An 18,327-nucleotide genomic window follows, 5' to 3' on the forward strand; every position below is an offset into this window, starting at 1 on the left:
AGGTTGTTGACAGAAGGTAATATACCGATGAACAAGGCAATAGAGATAGCGAGAAACCTGTGAGTCGCTTAGGCTACTATTGTCTGAGTCATCTGTACTCATTGCCGAATATTATCCTCCCAACATTTCGCGCATTATTGACGCCACAACGTCCACATATCATCCAGATACAAGCAATCTAATACGGAGGCGAAACTGCACCAACTAGACGAGGCCAAAATGGTCGGTGCGGGTGTCGATAGCAAGGACACCCGCAGACTCGTGATGGTTGCTCTGCGCAAAGCAGGATACGCGAAACCGCGGCGTAAGAGTATCAATGGCAACGCAGAAGCAGGACCTTCTATCCCTACTCCAGTTGAAGTATTGGTAAGTACCACATATGTTAACTAGACTTGTGATTCCTCACCATAAGGAAATATACGTACAAACCCGCGGTAGACTACTCCGGTGAAGAAACGCAAACGCAAACGTTCAGCAGGACCCGAGAATACACTTCTACCGAACGGTCCTCCTGACGACGCTGCACTAGTTCGGGCTCTCGATTTCGGACCGGTATTGGACGAGCAGGTCTGTTTTACCTGTATCTCGCTGCCGGACGCTAGCTACGAATTGACTTGTTCATTTAGGTTTTAATGGGCAAGTCGGTCGTTGTGAATAGAGCACCTGTGATGTCCGCTTGGGCGACAGTAGTAGCAGAACGCATGGGCTTCAAGCGGGAGGAAGCGTTGAGCATTGGTGAGCACAAATACGCTCCTTTCTCCTCAAGCAAGTAATTAATGGGTTGGGTGACGGTTCTGGCTGCATTCATTCATATCCACGAACCATGTTTGAACCACTCACGCACGATACGGACACCACTCGGATAGCTTCCGTATACACCGAAATGAACGCAATCTCGAAAGGCGTCGCCCTTGGCATATTTGCCAAGAGCCGAACTAACGATGCAAATCCATCACGGAATGGCTCCCAACCTTATGTAGATTTCATTGGGCGAAGGTGAGCACTGACACTCAGGTCCCGATGTAGATACATGAGGAGACCTGATCATCTCACCTAAACATCTCTTACCGAAACCCTTCGACAGAGTGTATGCACGACTTCCTCTGATCCTGTCAACTTACCGAGATTAATCAATGGCCACCCACCTTCTAGGTCATTATACGAGACCCAAAATAGTCAATGGCGTGCTATTCTCAACGGCTCGCCCGCAAGCCCAGGAACAGCCTTCGGCTACATCTCCCGTTCATTCAAGCATCTGACGCCCTTCGTCCTCGGTTCACTGCAACTCCTGGCGGAGAGCTATAGTCAGAAGGAGATTAACGAGAAGGCATGGGGTTTGTACGCTGAATTTCGCCCTACTGTCGATGGGTGGGGGCAGCGGTCTGTGATGAAATGTGCCGATATCTTGGCCCTTCGGAAGCTGGCAGACACAACCGTTGGTAGAGATCCAGACGCACCGGCAGACGTCTCGTTGGATGCTGTCAAATACTCTCTGACCTCCCCAACGGAGATGAATGATGTCGAACCGACAGACGGGGAAGAGGCCAAGGAACCTGACAAGAAAAGGGTCCGGGAAATGACATTGGAGGAATACGAGGACATGCTGAACCGAGACACGACTTTCGATAACATTAACCTCGACATTAACGTTTAACCCCGATATCAGTGAACACTAAGTGCTTGTCAACCATCTAGGTATGTATGATATCTAAACGTAAACCAGTCTATGCGGAACGAGTGGCATGATCATCACAACTTCTTGATGACGGCGTTGGTGAAGTCGGAGGTGGTGGAAGAGCCTGAAGGTAATCAGAACAATTAATCACTGCTGCTTCTTGCGGAGATAAACTTAGGACGTACCACCCATGTCAGCGGTTCTGACCTTGGCCTCGTTTATAACGTCGAAGGTGGCTTTTGCGATGCTGTTGGCAGTGTGGTCGAGACTAGGAGGTGGTTAGACACGTTATTCCTTTCCCTTAGAATGCAGACCATACCCAAGATGTCGCAGCATCATAGTGGCGCTCAGGATCATGGCCGTAGGGTTAGCTCGGTTGGTGCCCATGAGGTCTTTAGCAACATGTCGGCATCCGGGTTCGAATAACGCGTATTCCTGCCATCATTTATCAGGATCAATGAGGTGAGTGAGGTGGAAGGGAGATAGAGCGACGCACGGTTCCAACGTTGCATCCAGGAACGATGCCGGGTCCACCGACAAGGGCAGCACCGATGTTCGAGACGATGGCCCCGTAAAGATTTGGCATGACCATGACGTCGAACTGACCCGGCTTCGCAACGAGTTGCATGGATCTATACGCGCGGTATTGGGTCAAAGAACTTCCGTGGAGTGTTAAAACATACGTGTTGTCGACAATCATATCATTGTGCTCAATTCCTGAAGACTTGTAGTCCTCGGCTACGCGTCGGAATGTGTTGAGGAACAGACCGTCACCGAGTTTCATGATGTTGGCTTTGTGTACACATGTCACTTTCTGTAAAAGGCGATAATGATGAACTAAGGTTCGGACGAAAGATAGCCCGGTAGTGCCTTACTTTGCGGTTGTTCTTGAGGGCGAAATCGAACGCGAAGCGAGCGATGCGCTCGGCCTTGGCGCGCGTGGAGACTTTCAAACTCTCAACAACACCAGGATAGCTCTGGTGCTCCAAACCCGAGTATTCACCTTCCGTGTTCTCTCTGATGATGGCGAAATCTACGTTCGCGTGGCGAGTGGGGAAACCGGGGAGGGACTTGCAAAGAACAACTGAAGCATAAATGTCGAGTTGTTGGCGCATGGCGACGTTCCATGAGATGTGGCCAGACTGGGAGATGGGGGTGAAGAGGATACCTATCCGACATTGGGCAAAACAAAACAACAGAACAGGAAGTTCAAGTGCACGAACCCTTGAGCCCAACTCGGTTGCGCTTCAAGCTCTCCATTGCTTGCCTGAACAGGGCCTCACCGGCGGAAGACATGCCGGACACGTCGTATTGCTCCCACTCAATAGGAGCGTTGACATGCTCAAAAATCTCCTTCACCGAGTCCGTAATCTCAGCACCGACACCATCACCGGGAATGAGGGTGACCTTAGTGAAGGGTCAGTTACTGTGCATTGCTGGCAAAGATAAGATAAACACTCACCGTGTAAACTCCCCCGTACTTCGTCGGTTGCTACAGGCGCTGTGAGATACTGGAGTAGGCTATGTTGCGGTATTTGTACTCACGACTTTATGAGAGACTTTTGGGAAACTGGCGGCCAAAGTTGTCGCGAGTCTCTGCAACTTCAATGAGAACTAAAATCGACAAAGATACAATGAATCTCACCGACTGAGACACAACGGGCCTAGTAGCAGAGGAGAATGCGTTGCGCAACATCACAGACGTTGAGCTTTTGGAGACGAAAACTTCGGGAACGGAAGGGAGATGATGGTGTTGGAAGGAGAGAATATCCGATGCCTCCGCCCCGTGCCATGATTGATCGCCCCCACGCGAGCTGTCGGCGTTTGCCGAGGAGGTAGATTATGGCTGACTTTTACGCTGGGGCGATTTGTTTCTGGGGCCCTGGGTGTACAATACCAACCACAACGGGACACTGAGTAGCCTTTCGACCGGCGCACTCTACCTTGCTCTCGACGTCCGCGACGACGACTGCTCTCCCCGACGTGCACATGGCAGACTCGACCCCGCAACGACCCGAACAACGACGGGACCTTTCGTTCTACTTCGTCCTTTTGTTTCTCGTCGGACCGTTATGGTGCGCGGTGCCACTTTCCTGGGCATTTGTACTCTACTCTCTACATACCGGAAGAATATGGCTCTATGCCTGGCAGGGCAGGACCGTCTTCGCCGTTGCATTGTGCGAGGTGAGCATCGTTCAAGCATATGTTAACAACGGATCACTAAGACACGTTCCACGTAGGTGTTCTTCAGTGTATATCACCATAATTTGTCGAGATATGTAGCCTCGACACCACCGCAACCTCCAGGGAATCCCGAAGAAGTTAGAGCGGCGTATACTCGCGCGGTGAAGGCGGGCTTGTTCGTCTTCCCGGAGGATGCGTTCGACGGTGAAAACCTTGACGCCAGCCGACCTGGAAGCCCAGCAGAAGACATCGTCCAGCTTGAACACGATGATTCTCGAGCGGAAGAGTATCGTAACGTTCTTCGTACTTGGTTCCGTCATGCACCCTGGTCAGCCATCCGGTTGTACGAGATCAAGAAGTGGCTATATTGGTGTATCTTTAATTCGCATCTGCCCCCGGATCATGAAATACCAGACACTCATCGCAGCGTCTTGGATGAGGCCCTCGATCTCTTGCGGAAACGCACTGGCACAACAGTCTTCGAGGAATCACCTTCGAAACACCAGCCTTTACTCTTGACACTCGATTCTGTCAAGATTCATTGGCGTCCATTCGCTTTCTACGCGCTCGTTGGAACTTTCAGCAGATTACTTAAACTATATCTCGTACGCAACCGCCGCGTCCGGTTCGGTAGCTATGATGGCCTAGAGTAAGCTTCTTCGCTGAAGTCAACCTCCCATTTGTTACTGATGCCGAATGGTAGATACTTGATCCGTATACCCTCTCAATGGGATTCACACCACGGTCCCCGCCCGATTGTCTTCGTTCATGGGCTTGGACTAGGGCTGCTTCAATACCAGAGCTTCGTTTTACGCCTCCTAGATGAATTCCCCGACCGCCCAGTATTCATACTACTTCAATCGCATATTAGCCAAGACTTCTTTCATAGGGATTACTTACGACCCATGAACCGACATGATACCACCCAGCGCTTGGCAGCCTTGTTCCTCCGCCTTGGCTGGGTTCGACCCATCCGTGATACCTCCTCGGATGAAGAGGAAGATATAGACACTCAAAATGTTGCCTCGTCCCTACTATCTAATCAGAAAGGTGTTACATTCGTCAGTCACTCAAAGTGAGCTTTATTCTTCTTTACGTTGAGTGATTTGTAACGTTGATGTAATATAGCGGGTCCTACTGCCATGCCTGGATGCTCAAGAACTACCCACACATGGTGACACGCTCATGTTTTGTCGATCCTGTGACATTCTGTTCTTGGGAAGGCGGTCAGTACACTGCTTTTGGGGCTTCCTCCGTGGACTCATACGAATTGTCATAGATGTGTGCTACAACTTTGTTTATCGGCCGTGTACCACGGTGAGAGTGTATTACCTTATTGTCGCCTTCAAAGATACTCACCAGGATTTAGGGCATGCATTTGCTCATGCGTTACTTCGTCAGCTCTGAGCTGGGCACAGCCAACCTCCTGCAGAGGCACTTTGACTGGTCCTCGAATTCGTTATGGTACGAGGAGATCCCTCATGCAAGAGACCCATCGAAATCCTTCTTCCTTGTCGGCGGCAAAGACGAAATCGTGCACGCTGAAGTACTTGTCCAATCTCCTCTCAGTTGTGTCTTGGTCTGAAATTCATTGTCTAGCGCGTCGCCCGATATCTGCGCGGACATGGCATACGTAAAGGATTCTGGATGGATCCAGAGGGCCGACACGGTAGCGCCCTCGCCTCTGGCGGAGAAGGGCATCAAGCAATTCTCGAGTGGCTTCGCGAAGAATAACAAGGACCCGAAAACTACATCAAACGACATTAGAAGACACTTGCTATCTCATAATGCCTAGAAGTTCTGTGCAATATCTATCACTATTATGGATGCATATATAGCTTATACCCAACTGTTTATACTTCGGCTTTATAGGGATTCTTTAAACAAACGACCTAATTAACGTACACAACAGCGCTCTTATCGAATAGAATTACAGTTACAGTCACAGTCGGGCCTGGGGATGGGCATGTTCCACGGTTTCTCTGAGACGGGGGAAGAGACGAAGGGCGTTGCCTGCCATGATGGCGTGCAAGCTGTGAGGATCATTGGCGTAGAAGCTTTCGAGGTTGTCGGTATACCACTTCGACATCTGCGGGCTGACGGCTATTGCAATATTAAAGGGTAAACGATCTGCGTGAACAGGGGAAGAGGATAATAGGGTTAACTTCACCTGGGCAATCCGTGCCGAAGAGAAGTCGATCTGGTTTGACGAATTTGAGCATAGCAGCGAGATTCGTGTCATACGCGCTGAGGGCCGTGTCGAAGTAGAAACTCTTGAAATCGTCGAGGATTTGGGACGGTGTTAGAGGACACCCCATGTGGGTGGAGAGCACTGCGACGCGAGGAGCAAGCCAAGGGGTACTGCCTCCTAAATGTGCCAATATTATCTTCACATTGGGATATTTGCGCTTCATGCCCGTCACGACAAGGTGAGAGGCGGCTTTGAAGGTTTCATTCGGGACCTTGGAATCAGTCAGTACAATAAGCAAAAGTCGAGGAACAGAACCTACGCACTTCGGTGATAGGCAAGCCCAGGTATTCATGTGGGTACGGTGTAGAAGAGGGTGTCTGGCAGCCGTGGAGGAAGACAACGGCGCGCCGCCTGTCCAGCTCCTTCCATATGGGTTCAAAGCGCTGATCTCCAACATACTCTACCCCATGTCAAACAAAGTCAGCCCTGATGGACACAAAATAGTCACCAGTCTCCACTCACTCGCGTCCTGCCCCTCGCCGTAAGAGGAGGATAGGGATATGCCGTCAGCCTTAAGCTCGTCGAGCGCGTAGTCGATTTCTGCCAAGGCACCTAGGCGTGAGGTGAGGTGAGTCTGGAACGCGGGGATATGGCGCGGTGGGGGAAGCGGCGAACTTACCTAGGACGTCGTAAAGGAGAGGCAAAGCAGCAAAAAAGCCAAATCGCGAGGGATATGCAGCGCATGTTGCTGCTGCTTGGATATTATGATTCCGTGTAATGGCTCGGTTCTCGAGACCAGGCAGTCCGTGTGAGGCCGCAGGCGTGGAGAGTATGGCCACATCTACATTGCATTTCTCCATCGCTCGTAAGCTGACTTGAGGGTTCCATGGGAGACTCTCGGAAGGCGTTCTCCAGCCGGCATTTGCAGAGGCCTTGGACTTGTCTACACCTCGAGGGAAAAGGTGGTGATGGATGTCCACGCGTTTGACTACCTGAAGAGCGTTTGTCAGTTGGTCTAGGGTAGCAGAACTCAACAGCGATAACTTACAGGATGCATTATGGGGTGTTCAGTGACCTGCCCTGTCGGGGACAGAGTAAATATACATACCTATCTTCCCAAAGGGGCACGTCACATCGTATCTGGAGCGTTCGTAAGAATTCGCAGTATGATTGACGGGCTAAGACAGGCGACCCACGAGTTAGGGGAGCGTTCTCTGCGCAAGAAAAGCTAGAAGGTACCATGCCACGAGCCCGAGTGTGCGGCCGGGGGCGAAAAGAAGTTGATGAGGAAGAACGAACACCAGCAATAGTCCAAGCAGGTCCTGTCAATCCTATAATGAGCGAGATAGAGCACCAACCAATAAGGGAACTCTGAAACGCATTGACGGTATGCTATATGGGTGTTTGCCACACGGGTGTGCCATCATAAACTGATGAGATTCTGAGGATGTATACAATTGCTCAAGGTCTTCTGTATGGCTTGCATTCTTCCTCGTTCCACCCCACAAATTGGCCGGACAGGTCCTTCGTGGCCTTGACTGCCAAGGCAGCAATAACGTACCCAGAGTCCTCAGGTCGAACCAGCTTGCCTTCAGAATGCACGCGCACGAACCCGGCATGAGTGTCCGCCCCGAGTATAGATGGGTCAGAGTCACGAATAGTAGTTTGCATCTAAGTACAATGAGATGAGAACAGAAAGGAGGGTCGCAAACATAATCTGAACGCACACCAGTATCCACCATGCCAGGACGAAGAGCAACTGCAGTGACATCCGGTTCCTCTTCAGCCAAAGTGCTTGATGGAACAATATCAGACCCAATAACACGAGGGATGCGATTGTGCATACCGACAAAGACTGTTCATGGCAGCCTTAGAGGCGCAATAAGGAGCCCAGCCTGGGTATCCCTTGAACGCGGCACCCGAGCTCACGAATACGACTCTACCACCGAATGGACTCGAACGCAAGTCAGGAAGGGTAGCTTTTAGAGCCGTGACCAGGGAGAAGAATCCAATGTCGAAATGAAGCTTCCAGGCGTCAAGGGGAGTATCATCTCCAATACGACACATTGGGGCGAGTATTGCAGCGTTTAAAACAAGGCCATCGAAGCGTTGATGAACCTTTTTAGCTTCATCGATAGCTTTATTGAACGCGGCTTCATTAGCTCTGTTGGTGGGAATTCAGGAAGAGAGGGGGGTAAGAATTGACGATTTTACAAACACGTCGCATTCAATAAAGGTGAAGTCGTCCGATACCATCGCGTCCACTTCTGGTGTCCTGGAACGAGCAAGGCCTACAACTCTAGCATGGAAATCCTGCAGCAGGATCTTAGTGGTGGCCAGACCAATTCCCCTGCAAATCCAGCATCAATGGGGAAACATTGATAGAAAATCAGGACCAACTTTGAAGCACCGGTCACCAGAACAACTGGTTTCTGTGTAGAGGCCATGGAATCAGTTATGATAAATCCTTATCAACTCGTATAACAATGTCCCGTGTACAGGGGCGCTTATACATCGGGAGTGGTCAGCTGGGAGAATTGTTACTTTGTCGGTTGAGTGTGCATGTGCGAGTATCTACACCTCGAGATATAAATAATTTGAAGTCTTACTCTGGCTCGTTTGTCAACAAGAGGGGATGGGTGGCGATCAAAACGGAGGTGGACTTAGAGTAGGATATTTATCGCTGAAGCGCTGACTGTCGTTGTTTACGTCAATTTTCCTACGCCCCAAAAGTTGGGTCTCGGAAGAAACAAGACTCTGCCAACACGACACCTCACCTTCCTCTTTTCTTCTTCTCCACCATCTTCACGATGCACGCCCGTCTGGCCTTTTCGCGCATGGCCCCTGCATTGGTCAATGCAAGAGCCTCGTCGTCTGTGACCGCTCGCGGGGCTCTGAACGGTATCCGACGATACGCAACGGAGACCGAGCAACACACGGTGAGGTCCTTCATGTACCCGACGGGCGCAAACTATATTCTTGTCTCGTAGATGACCGTGCGTGAGGCCTTGAACGCTGCAATGGAGGAGGAAATGATACGCGACGAGTCCGTCTACGTTCTCGGTGAAGAGGTCGCGCGGTACAATGGGGCATACAAGGTTGGTTTTCAAAATTCAAACGTGTCACAGGTATGGCGGGCGTGAGTCTAATTTTCTACAAAGGTCACGAAAGGACTTCTGGACAAGTTTGGTGAGAAGCGCGTCGTCGACACACCTATAACGGAGATGGGCTTCGCTGGTATTGCCGTTGGCTCTGCGCTGGCTGGCCTCCGACCCATGTAAGTCCAAAGTACCTTTCCGGCATTGCTGCGTCTCATCAATATCTCGCAGTTGTGAATTCATGACATTCAACTTTGCTATGCAGGCCATTGACCAGATTGTCAATTCCGCTGGCAAGACGTATTATATGTCGGGCGGTAACGTCCCATGTCCTGTTGTCTTCCGTGGCCCGAACGGTGCTGCAGCTGGTGTTGGTGCTCAACATTCACAAGACTATGCCGCTTGGTACGGTTCAGTACCAGGTCTTAAGGTTGTCAGCCCGTGGAGCGCTGAAGATTGCAAGGGTCTGTTGAAAGTACGCTCTCGCGTTGCAGCCCCCGTGTCTCGTGTTGATCAGCGATTATTATCATTTTAGTCTGCCATCCGGGACCCCAACCCCGTTGTCTTCTTGGAAAATGAAATGCTCTATGGTGTTTCTTTCCCAATGTCATCGGAGGCCATGTCCGACAACTTCCTACTCCCAATAGGGAAGTGCAAGGTCGAACGGGAAGGCAGTGACATCACCATCGTCGCCCATAGCAAGATGGTCACACACAGTCTCGAGGCGGCAGATGCCCTCGCTAAGGAAGGTGTCAAGGCTGAGGTCATCAACCTACGAAGTATCCGTCCTTTGGATATTGACACCATCAAAAAGTCGGTTAAGAAGACAAACCGGTTAGTCCTCAGAGCTTCTCTACCCCGATAACATCCTTACAAATACACTGCTTAGTCTCGTCATCGTCGAGGGTGGCTTCCCAGCCTTCGGTGTTGGCAGTGAGATCTGCGCTCAGATAATCGAGAGTGAAGCTTTCGACTATCTCGATGCTCCCGTTGAACGAGTCACTGGTGCTGACGTCCCAACACCAGTAAGCAATCGTCCTTTGCCATCTTGGGGTCCATATCTCACCAGCGTTTCACAGTACGCCACCAACCTCGAGAACCTTGCCTTCCCCGACACACCGCTTATCGTCAAGGTCGCCAAGCGCGCCCTCTACCGGACCAACTAGTTTTGTGGCCATCCCATATCTTTGTTTTAGCTGTCGTTATTCTAGACCTCACAGTACCTTTCAGTGGCATATTTGGCTTCATAGATTCCTTAATCATTATCTTGCTTCATCTCGGAGATGCTTATCATTTTCAAGATACAAATCTACGTGCCCATGTGCAAGCTTTATACTCGCGCAACCTCACTGCATCTCGCGCAACCGTATGCGAACAGCATTTGCATGTGCAGCGAGGCCCTCACAATCGGCCAACGTTGCAACCACTGGTCCGAGTTCTTTTAGGCCCGCAGCCGTGATCTCCTGTGAGGTGATGTGTTTTTGAAAGGATTGGGTGTTAACACCGCTGAACTGGCGTGCATATCCATTTGTTGGGAGGGTATGATTTGTACCGGATGCGTAATCACCGCAACTAACCAATCTCAGTTCAGTTGCTCGAAAATAAAAATAGACACAGGAGGACGGACCTTTCTGGAGTGAACGGGCCGACGAACACGCTGCCCGCATTATCGATGTGGGCGACGCGGTCTGACGCGTTTTCCAAGTGCAGGATCAAGTGCTCGGGAGCGTAATCGTTGGAAAATTCGATCGCTTCGTCGACCGTCGTGGTTTTCACTATGATACTCTTTGCGATCGACTGACGCACAATGTCGACACGAGGTAATGCTTTCGCTTGTTTATCTACTTCCTGTTCGATGGCTTCGAGTCGTTCGGCCGGCAGGTCGACAGCCAGGAGCACCACTTGGGAGTCGACGCCGTGCTCAGCTTGAGACAGTAAGTCAGCTGCTACGAACGCGGGATTCGCGGTGTGATCGGCGATGACCTAGTCTCGATTTCATCAAGCTATGAACAGTGCATGAATAGGACAGTGCATCGTACCAAGACCTCAGACGGACCAGCGGGCATGTCTATGCTGACCAGCGCATCCGTATCATTTTGCACCAACATTTTTGCTGCAGTTACCCATTGATTGCCCGGGCCAAACAGCTTGTCTACCTTGGGCACGGTCTCCGTCCCATAGGCAAGGGCTGCAATTGCTTGAGCGCCGCCAGCCTTGACGATCGCAGTTGCACCGACTAGGTGGGCGACGTACATCACTTCCGGAGATATACTTCCATCGGGTCTGGGAGGTGTGGCAAAGACTACTTCCTTGCACCCAGCCACCTGCGCCGGAATTCCGAGCATCAGCGCCGTCGAGGGTAGGATAGCGGTACCGCCGGGGATGTAAAGACCAACACGAGCCACCGGACGAGCAAAGCGAGAACATACCACCCCTGGTGTGGTTTCTACCACCAGGGTAGACCGATCGGCTTGTGCGTTATGGAATTTGTGGATGTTGTGGTACGCTTTGTCTATGGCCACCCGTACTTCGTCGTCGAGTTCCATGGACGACGGAGAAAATGGGGGGAAGATAACGGTGGCATCGAGAGTAACTTTGTCGAATTTCGCGGTGAGCTCGAGGAGGGCGGCGTCACCGCGGATGCGGACGTCCTCGACGATAGGCCTGACCTTGGCCATCATCTCGTCAGATTTGAGGACGGGGCGTCGAAGTAGTTGTAACCGCTCCTCTGCCTCGATCGCGGCGAGGTCGAACGTTCGCATGCTGATTATCTCGTCGTTAGCAGAGGGTGGTTCAGAAGATAACGGCGGTTTCGACGACGATGCTGCTACACTGGCCGACCATTGTGGCTTGGCATTTCCTGGTCGTCGTACAACCTTCTTGGCTTTATGATCCAACGACCGCTCGATGTCTGCAAAGCTTACGCCCGCTGCGACGCATTTCGTGAGTGCAAAGTAGAACAAGTCTGCGGCTTCGAACGCGATATCTTCGGGGCTCGCCGCCTGACAGAGTTCATCGGCTTCCTCCATGATTTTCGAACGAAGAAGACCGGGGTCGTTAAATAGACGACTAGTGTACGATCCTTCGGGAGAGGACTCGAGCCGTGATAGAAGGGTGTTTTCCAGTGCTGTGATGCCACCGACGGCACCAAAACATGATTGTCGTTCGAGGTGACAGAACCCTGCGCCATGTTGAACGACTTTGAATTCGAGGCTGTCCGAATCACAGTCTAGTCGGATGCTAACAACGTCTTGGGTGGCACCAGACGTTTCGCCCTTTCTCCACAGACCATGCTTTCGGGATTGGTAGACTCCCTTCCCAGTGACGATACTTTCCTTGATCGAATTCACCGAGGAATAAACGAGTCCTAGCGAGTGACCGGTTTCATCACAAACAACGGTAGGGAAGAGTCCGTCTTTGCGATCCGAGGTAATTGGAGCTGTAAATGCATCTGAAATATTTATCTGAGATCCTGATGATGGTCCGATTGTAAGCTGGGAGCTTGGAATGACGAAGGACGCGCCAACAGTCCGTAGCTGGCGAATACTGGCCGTCGTTGGGGGCGTATGGGCAGCAGAAAGGACGTAGACGGTGCACGACGCGAAGAAGCGTGCCACCGAGGTGATGAAGTCTATGTCTGCCGTCGGCATCTTCAGAATAACTCCTGTGACTGCATTCCGAACGGTGTCGCTCACTGCACTGAAATTGCTGGCGTCTAGGAGCAAAGCAAGACGTTGAGCCGGAACATGGTTCAACAGTTCCTTTGCTAGTTTTGGGGATACTATGACCTTTTCTACCCCGGCATCGAGTTCGGACAGAATCTCTTCCGACGATATGGGCGTGTTAGGGTCGATAAGGAGGTAAGTCCGGGAAGGTAAAGGGTCGGATGAGTGAGGTTGGTACGGAACCACCACTGGTCCGATGCGCAACAAAGGTTCTACCAACTCCTCGCTTGATTTCTCGACGAGCGGCAAGAAGGTAGACATAGTTGAATTGTAAAAAATAACAAACCCGAGTCACTGTACATCGATTGTCGGATTTTCGGAGGATCGTCGTGGCTTTGAGGCACATGAATCACTGTGAGATTACTACCCTCGAATAAGGCCTTGTAGTGTAGCGGTTATCACATCGGATTCTGATTCTCAGAATGTTCCGGTAACCCAGGTTCGATTCCTGGCATGGCCTCTTTTGTTTTACGATGATTGTTTTCTTTTTATAATAAAACGCTCTCATAAAGGTTAGTGCGACCGATCCTCACGCCTGTTCTCTCAGGACGACCGTATGCTTCACACAACAAGTTGGTAGCTACTTTACATAAGTGCGACGAGAGCAAAATTTGGAATAGCAAGTACAAAGCGATTGTTCAAAGCAATTTCGTCAAAAGGTTATCAGTCCGTTACTGTTTTGGACCATCGTCAATCTGATTGTAGTATCAAGGTTCAAGAAAAATATACATACCGAGAAGTACATGAGCGTTCGTTGCGCATTGTGCAATGGCCGGAAAGCTTGTCGGAAAGCTACTACTGACGCATCTGCCTGCCCAGCGGACAATTGGGTCGCAGAGTCGGACAAGTGCATACTTCCCTGAGGGTCGTAGTGATTTTTCGCTCGGGCGCAAACGATGTCGGCGTCTAGCAAGGTATTGTCAGCTTCTGAGGGGTCACAGAGGTAAGCGAGGCGTACAGTAAACCGGGGCAGGAATCGACACTGAGCGCGTCGCACGGGCGTATACATGACACAGCGCAAACGATAGCGCCTGAAGTGCATCGGGGCTGCATAGGATTGAACATGAGGTATAGGACGGATTGATGACAGGGAAGGACTCACGAAAACGCGTTGTCCTATAGTACAGTCAGAGGTTAGAGATTCCAACTGCTATAAGAAGAACTACGTACGTCGTGAAGCACCTGAGTACCAATGGTCAGGAACGTTATTCAAAATCAATGGTCGTGCCAACATACCGAGTAGTGGGAGGGGCGGCTGGTCCCGAGCAACCCCCCATGACTCAAGAGGTACCAGTCAAACTCAGACGGATGTGCGATGTCGCGGTCGACAACCATCCCGGCAGGGCAATTGCCTGACCTGTCAGCGTCGCGCGGGTCGATAGTATTGAACCTCATGTGGTGTCGTTTCCCGACAACGATAATCGTGATCTTCGGTCGAATTTTGAGCTCGACGCAAGCCGCCCTGATCCGAGGCAGTTCTGAGGGATCAAAGAGCATTTTTTTCAACAGCTGTGCAAAGAAAGGAAACCAGAGTATATATACCTTTCTCTAGGACTTGCGCGAATTCACCTTCCGATACGCCATCTGCAATGAAGTGAAGTTAACACCACTCGGCCGCGCACAACTTTGGGAACGGCTAAGCAAGGGAATACGCACCCCGGTAGAAAATGAGCCTCTTGGGCGCTATGGAAGCCGATCCCACCTTCTCCTTCTTCTCCCGGTATGACATGTACATGGTCAATACATGCTGGAAAGAGATACTTATCAGCCACGCAAGGAGAGGATCGATCTAATTCACTGACTTTGACCATAGCTTGTAGGTCTTCGATCATTTCGGTACGCCCTGCCTGGACCCTTGTATCTGCGACATATTTAGCCGCGTTGGAATCAACACTCCCGACAAGGGATGTGAACGACGGCCGTCCCTCAGACCCCGGTGCGGGGTGGATGACATCAGCACCTACGAGTCTTGCTCTTTAATTTCGAGGGTCATTAGAACGAGCGGCTACGCACCCATGATGATAGTTGGATTATGTGGGTCAGTCAGAACTGCCGCCGATTGAGGATCCGGAATAGCGTTGATGCCGCCAAGCTTGACGTTGATCCTACGGCCAATGTGAGTATCCGAAGCTCCACGAGAACTTCATGATCATACTCACTTCAGACATACGTTTGCGTAATATTGCATCTTCGCGCGAGAACATTTCGACGATATGAGGCACTGTGTCGCAACTCCTTGCTGTGGTCTAGTGTAAGGAGCAAAACGGCAGCAACGTGCGTAATGCAACATACCATGATATCACCAAAGCTAAGGAAGCAACATCAGTATTAGTCATTGCGATGCTGCGACGGCAGGGAAACTCTTACTGTTTCACGGCCGTGTATATCTCTGTGTTATTGTCCGGGAGAACGACAACGATGAGGTTGGGCGGTCCCTTGTATTTCTTGACACATTCGCCGCCGGCAGCCTTCAGTTGCTGAAGTAGAAGCAAGCGTCAACAATACTTCGACCTGCACAACACTGGACCTACGTTGGCAATATTCCCCTGTCCGTTTTCATATTTCACGATAGGGACATCGTTCGTGATTTTCATCCCTAGGTTCGTAGCATGTTAGTACCGGAAGACCTATGGACAAAGTCACTGCTTGTACGAACCGACGCTGCGACAGGCGTCCTTTAGCCCGTTGATCAGGCCGTCAACGTTTTGTTGGCCGAATCGCCTTTGCTGCTCGTATATGACGATGACCCATCGTTCGATCTCCGTTGGCTCGAAGAACCTCTTATCGACACTATAACGGATGTCAGCCAGGACCACATCCATATCATGCCCACGCACAGGTTCCATGCTCCATTGGTAGGTTGCTACACGTATCGTCAGTATCCCTTCCTATTGTTGCTTTTTGGCTCACTTACTATCGTCGGTTGTTTGCTTGAAGCTCCGTACTTCAGCCTTGTTGCTTGCAAAACCCTTGCGTTCACGTTAAGGGGAGTTTGCGATATTCCCGTCATTTCGAAGGCATCCAGGTACTCATTCCCGGTGTACGATAAAGCCTGTACGTAACGGGGTGAGTAAAGAAAGGTTCAACAGAGCGAAACATTACCTCAAACCCAGAGCGAATACTCTGGAACCGTTCTGCAGGCTTCATCGTCGAGAACGCCAGAACATCCTTGATCTTATCACTCGGCACTTGCTTCCGCATTATTTGCCCAGGAGGAACGTCGCATAGTTCCAGAGGGATAAGTGCGCCATTGCCTACCTATCAAAACATTAGCAGAAGTTGGGAGTCGAAGTGGATGTGTTTGAGGCAAACCTCAATGCAAAGTACGTCTGGGTACTGCAAAGGACGGTTGACGGTCCTGGCGAAGTAATCAGCGACCGTGCTCGAGCCACCCTCCCTCAGGGTAAATGTGCAATCGCGAGCACCAGCGGTACTCAATTTCTTGACGACGCGGGTGATACGGCGAGTACCGCCGTGAGTATGTGAAGTCGTTATACGCAGCCCAGAGAGGAAGCGCTGCAAACGCAGACGTTCGCGATCCGGTAGGCCTCGTTTTGGCGACAGTATGTTCGGGTCTTGCCTCCCAAAGAAATCCAAGCAGAGGCCTATGAGGGAGCCTCTTTTGTACATGAATCCCGTGGAAATGTCGACATTGACTATCATCCTCCCAATAACGGGACGGACAGACTGGAAATAGCCACGCCAGATCTCGATACCTGCTCCAAGATCGCGTCTTTCACGGTCGGTGAAGAACGATCTGACGTTGAAAGGATGGCACTGGTTAGGTTTCATCCTAACAGCGACATTGAGTGCCTGTAAAGACAAGTTAGTAGCCTTGATGTCTTTCGGCAAGAAACATACTGTAATTGCGATGAGCACGTCGTTTCCGTGGCTCTGTTGACCGTGGATAAACTGATCGAGCACTCTGGAATACCGGCCGTTCAGCATCTATCGGCACAAGAAATGAATACCTACTCCGGATTGATTTCTTGGGCAAGTGTAAGGGTGACCTTGTACACCTTCGGAGGCCTCGTGCCTACGTTGCCGCCGTTGGTCAGAGTGACGTCGAACTGGGGTGGTAGGTTAAGACTATGTAACACATCAAGAAACAATGGCGCACCGTCTTCGAATGGTTTGGACCGAAGGCAAGTTCCTGCGTGAAGAAGATGTTCTTTCGACCATCATAAACACCTGGTGAGGAGAGCGCGCTGAACTTAGCGCGGCTAGATGCTATGTAGATAAAGACGTACCTTTCGGGGTGAAGACCTCTGGCGCGACAGTATTTTGAAGTTGTTTTATGATGTCGTTGTTGACCCTGGCCGGTAGCACCTTCTCTGACGGTTCGATGACTAGATCGCATGTGTCAACTTTTGAGGAAGGTGGCCAAATGAGAATGGTGCTTACCCACTAGTAGACCGAAGGCACAGCCAGGAAATGTCAAGCGCAATGGTTTACCGATCAGGGAATCAAAACTGACCGTCGTAATGTCGAATTATCTTGCCCGGGATAGGTGTTTCAAATGCATTCGCGATTACAGTGACGGGGCGGCCTGCCGTCCCATAGCTGGGTCGTTTGACCCCAACCGTCTGAACATGCGACGCGATGTCGAGTGACCCAGTTGCTGCACCCGCCCCACCGCCACCCCGCCCGCCTCTCGCGCCGCCACCGCCTCTTCCGCCGCCACCCCTCCCGGCACCACCTCCCCCACCGCCTCTCGCGCCCCTACCACCTCCCCTGCCTCTGGGTGCTGGACTGGCCATGGTGTGCGCGTTAAGAGTTGTCGTGAAGATAAGGTATGGAAGTTGAAATGTTGATTGTTGATGAAAGGAAGGAGAAGCGCACTGCAGTGGGCGACTCAATACTCAGGGTTATATATTCAGTGGGTGACCTGCTTGTTCAAACGTTCACCGCAGCGCAAATAGAAGCGCAGTTAATCATAGCCCTCCATCGATGTGATATGATAAGTGAAGCTTAATATGGAAGCCATTCATCCGGACGTCTTTCTACAACTATGGAACATTTTTTTGACTCGGGATACACATAGAGCCCGCAGTCACTACGGCAAAGAACACAAGCTCGCTGCCAGAGACTGGGCCAGTGGGTTCGAGCTGCTCGATTCCTGGGACTTACCGCTCACTTATCCGCTTATTACGCCTGCTTTGTGGTTTCTCATACACGTTGTGGAAATCTCGGGAGCAATGAGCCGTTCCCGACGACTCGTGCTAGGTCGTGGAAGCTTAAGAAACTCGCGGCGTGGCATTCGACATAGCAGATGCCAAGGCTGGACGCGTTCTTCCCATTGTGCAGCTCTGCAGACTTCTCCGGGGATCGTCGAAACTTTCAGCAATGTAAAGCAAGACACAATTATACTAGATATATCTATCGACGATGTTCCATAGCGAAACTTGATGGACAATGGGCCCTGTCCCAATTAAACCCGCCCCATCGACGCGC

The 18,327-nt window shown here is 51.0% G+C and overlaps 8 protein-coding genes and 1 non-coding gene across 9 annotated transcripts; 4 read left to right on the forward strand and 5 right to left on the reverse strand.

Annotated features, from left to right (window-relative positions):
- Positions 1-27: 27 nt before the first annotated feature.
- On the forward strand, positions 28-1,654 carry PC9H_004951 (uncharacterized protein; the record flags this gene model as incomplete). Its single annotated transcript, XM_036774532.1, has 6 exons — positions 28-59; positions 168-366; positions 439-567; positions 627-735; positions 867-996; positions 1,153-1,654. The coding sequence occupies 6 exons, from the start codon at positions 28-30 to the stop codon at positions 1,652-1,654; spliced, it is 1,101 nt and encodes a 366-aa protein (XP_036633034.1).
- Positions 1,655-1,749: 95 nt separating this feature from the next.
- Positions 1,750-3,371, reverse strand: IDH1 (isocitrate dehydrogenase (NAD(+)) idh1; the record flags this gene model as incomplete). Its single annotated transcript, XM_036774533.1, has 10 exons — positions 1,750-1,799; positions 1,861-1,943; positions 1,995-2,110; positions 2,172-2,307; positions 2,359-2,489; positions 2,551-2,843; positions 2,899-3,082; positions 3,138-3,167; positions 3,221-3,271; positions 3,321-3,371. The coding sequence occupies 10 exons, from the start codon at positions 3,369-3,371 to the stop codon at positions 1,750-1,752; spliced, it is 1,125 nt and encodes a 374-aa protein (XP_036633035.1).
- Positions 3,372-3,664: 293 nt separating this feature from the next.
- PC9H_004953 (uncharacterized protein) lies at positions 3,665-5,593 on the forward strand (the record flags this gene model as incomplete). The annotated part of the gene is made up of 7 exons (XM_036774534.1): positions 3,665-3,859; positions 3,916-4,508; positions 4,563-4,934; positions 4,988-5,085; positions 5,139-5,176; positions 5,229-5,405; positions 5,459-5,593. 7 exons carry the CDS (start codon positions 3,665-3,667, stop codon positions 5,591-5,593), a joined length of 1,608 nt encoding a protein of 535 aa, XP_036633036.1.
- Positions 5,594-5,801: 208 nt separating this feature from the next.
- PC9H_004954 (uncharacterized protein) lies at positions 5,802-7,107 on the reverse strand (the record flags this gene model as incomplete). Its single annotated transcript, XM_036774535.1, has 6 exons — positions 5,802-5,962; positions 6,030-6,321; positions 6,374-6,510; positions 6,573-6,662; positions 6,730-7,042; positions 7,099-7,107. The coding sequence occupies 6 exons, from the start codon at positions 7,105-7,107 to the stop codon at positions 5,802-5,804; spliced, it is 1,002 nt and encodes a 333-aa protein (XP_036633037.1).
- A 404-nt stretch (positions 7,108-7,511) lies between these two features.
- Positions 7,512-8,497, reverse strand: PC9H_004955 (uncharacterized protein; the record flags this gene model as incomplete). The annotated part of the gene is made up of 5 exons (XM_036774536.1): positions 7,512-7,721; positions 7,778-7,844; positions 7,897-8,214; positions 8,269-8,400; positions 8,451-8,497. The coding sequence occupies 5 exons, from the start codon at positions 8,495-8,497 to the stop codon at positions 7,512-7,514; spliced, it is 774 nt and encodes a 257-aa protein (XP_036633038.1).
- A 363-nt stretch (positions 8,498-8,860) lies between these two features.
- Positions 8,861-10,314, forward strand: PDB1 (pyruvate dehydrogenase E1, beta subunit; the record flags this gene model as incomplete). Its single annotated transcript, XM_036774537.1, has 7 exons — positions 8,861-8,989; positions 9,041-9,148; positions 9,212-9,327; positions 9,380-9,623; positions 9,684-9,982; positions 10,038-10,173; positions 10,228-10,314. The coding sequence occupies 7 exons, from the start codon at positions 8,861-8,863 to the stop codon at positions 10,312-10,314; spliced, it is 1,119 nt and encodes a 372-aa protein (XP_036633039.1).
- A 180-nt stretch (positions 10,315-10,494) lies between these two features.
- On the reverse strand, positions 10,495-13,134 carry HIS4 (trifunctional histidinol dehydrogenase; the record flags this gene model as incomplete). Its single annotated transcript, XM_036774538.1, has 3 exons — positions 10,495-10,720; positions 10,776-11,131; positions 11,188-13,134. The coding sequence occupies 3 exons, from the start codon at positions 13,132-13,134 to the stop codon at positions 10,495-10,497; spliced, it is 2,529 nt and encodes an 842-aa protein (XP_036633040.1).
- A 116-nt stretch (positions 13,135-13,250) lies between these two features.
- PC9H_004958 lies at positions 13,251-13,333 on the forward strand. The gene has a single exon. It is a non-coding gene; the product is annotated as a tRNA-Gln (tRNA).
- Positions 13,334-13,544: 211 nt separating this feature from the next.
- PC9H_004959 (uncharacterized protein) lies at positions 13,545-17,633 on the reverse strand (the record flags this gene model as incomplete). The annotated part of the gene is made up of 24 exons (XM_036774539.1): positions 13,545-13,547; positions 13,607-13,779; positions 13,832-13,920; positions 13,976-13,989; positions 14,044-14,055; positions 14,110-14,351; positions 14,416-14,457; positions 14,530-14,620; positions 14,676-14,833; positions 14,887-14,978; positions 15,033-15,112; positions 15,166-15,181; positions 15,241-15,350; positions 15,405-15,469; positions 15,530-15,663; positions 15,711-15,736; positions 15,788-15,925; positions 15,976-16,131; positions 16,186-16,686; positions 16,735-16,798; positions 16,849-16,943; positions 16,994-17,064; positions 17,124-17,222; positions 17,351-17,633. 24 exons carry the CDS (start codon positions 17,631-17,633, stop codon positions 13,545-13,547), a joined length of 2,754 nt encoding a protein of 917 aa, XP_036633041.1.
- Positions 17,634-18,327: the final 694 nt, after the last annotated feature.

The sequence above is a fragment of the Pleurotus ostreatus genome (genome assembly GCF_014466165.1).
Source record: "Pleurotus ostreatus strain PC9 chromosome Unknown scaffold_3, whole genome shotgun sequence".
Lineage (NCBI taxonomy): Eukaryota > Fungi > Basidiomycota > Agaricomycetes > Agaricales > Pleurotaceae > Pleurotus > Pleurotus ostreatus.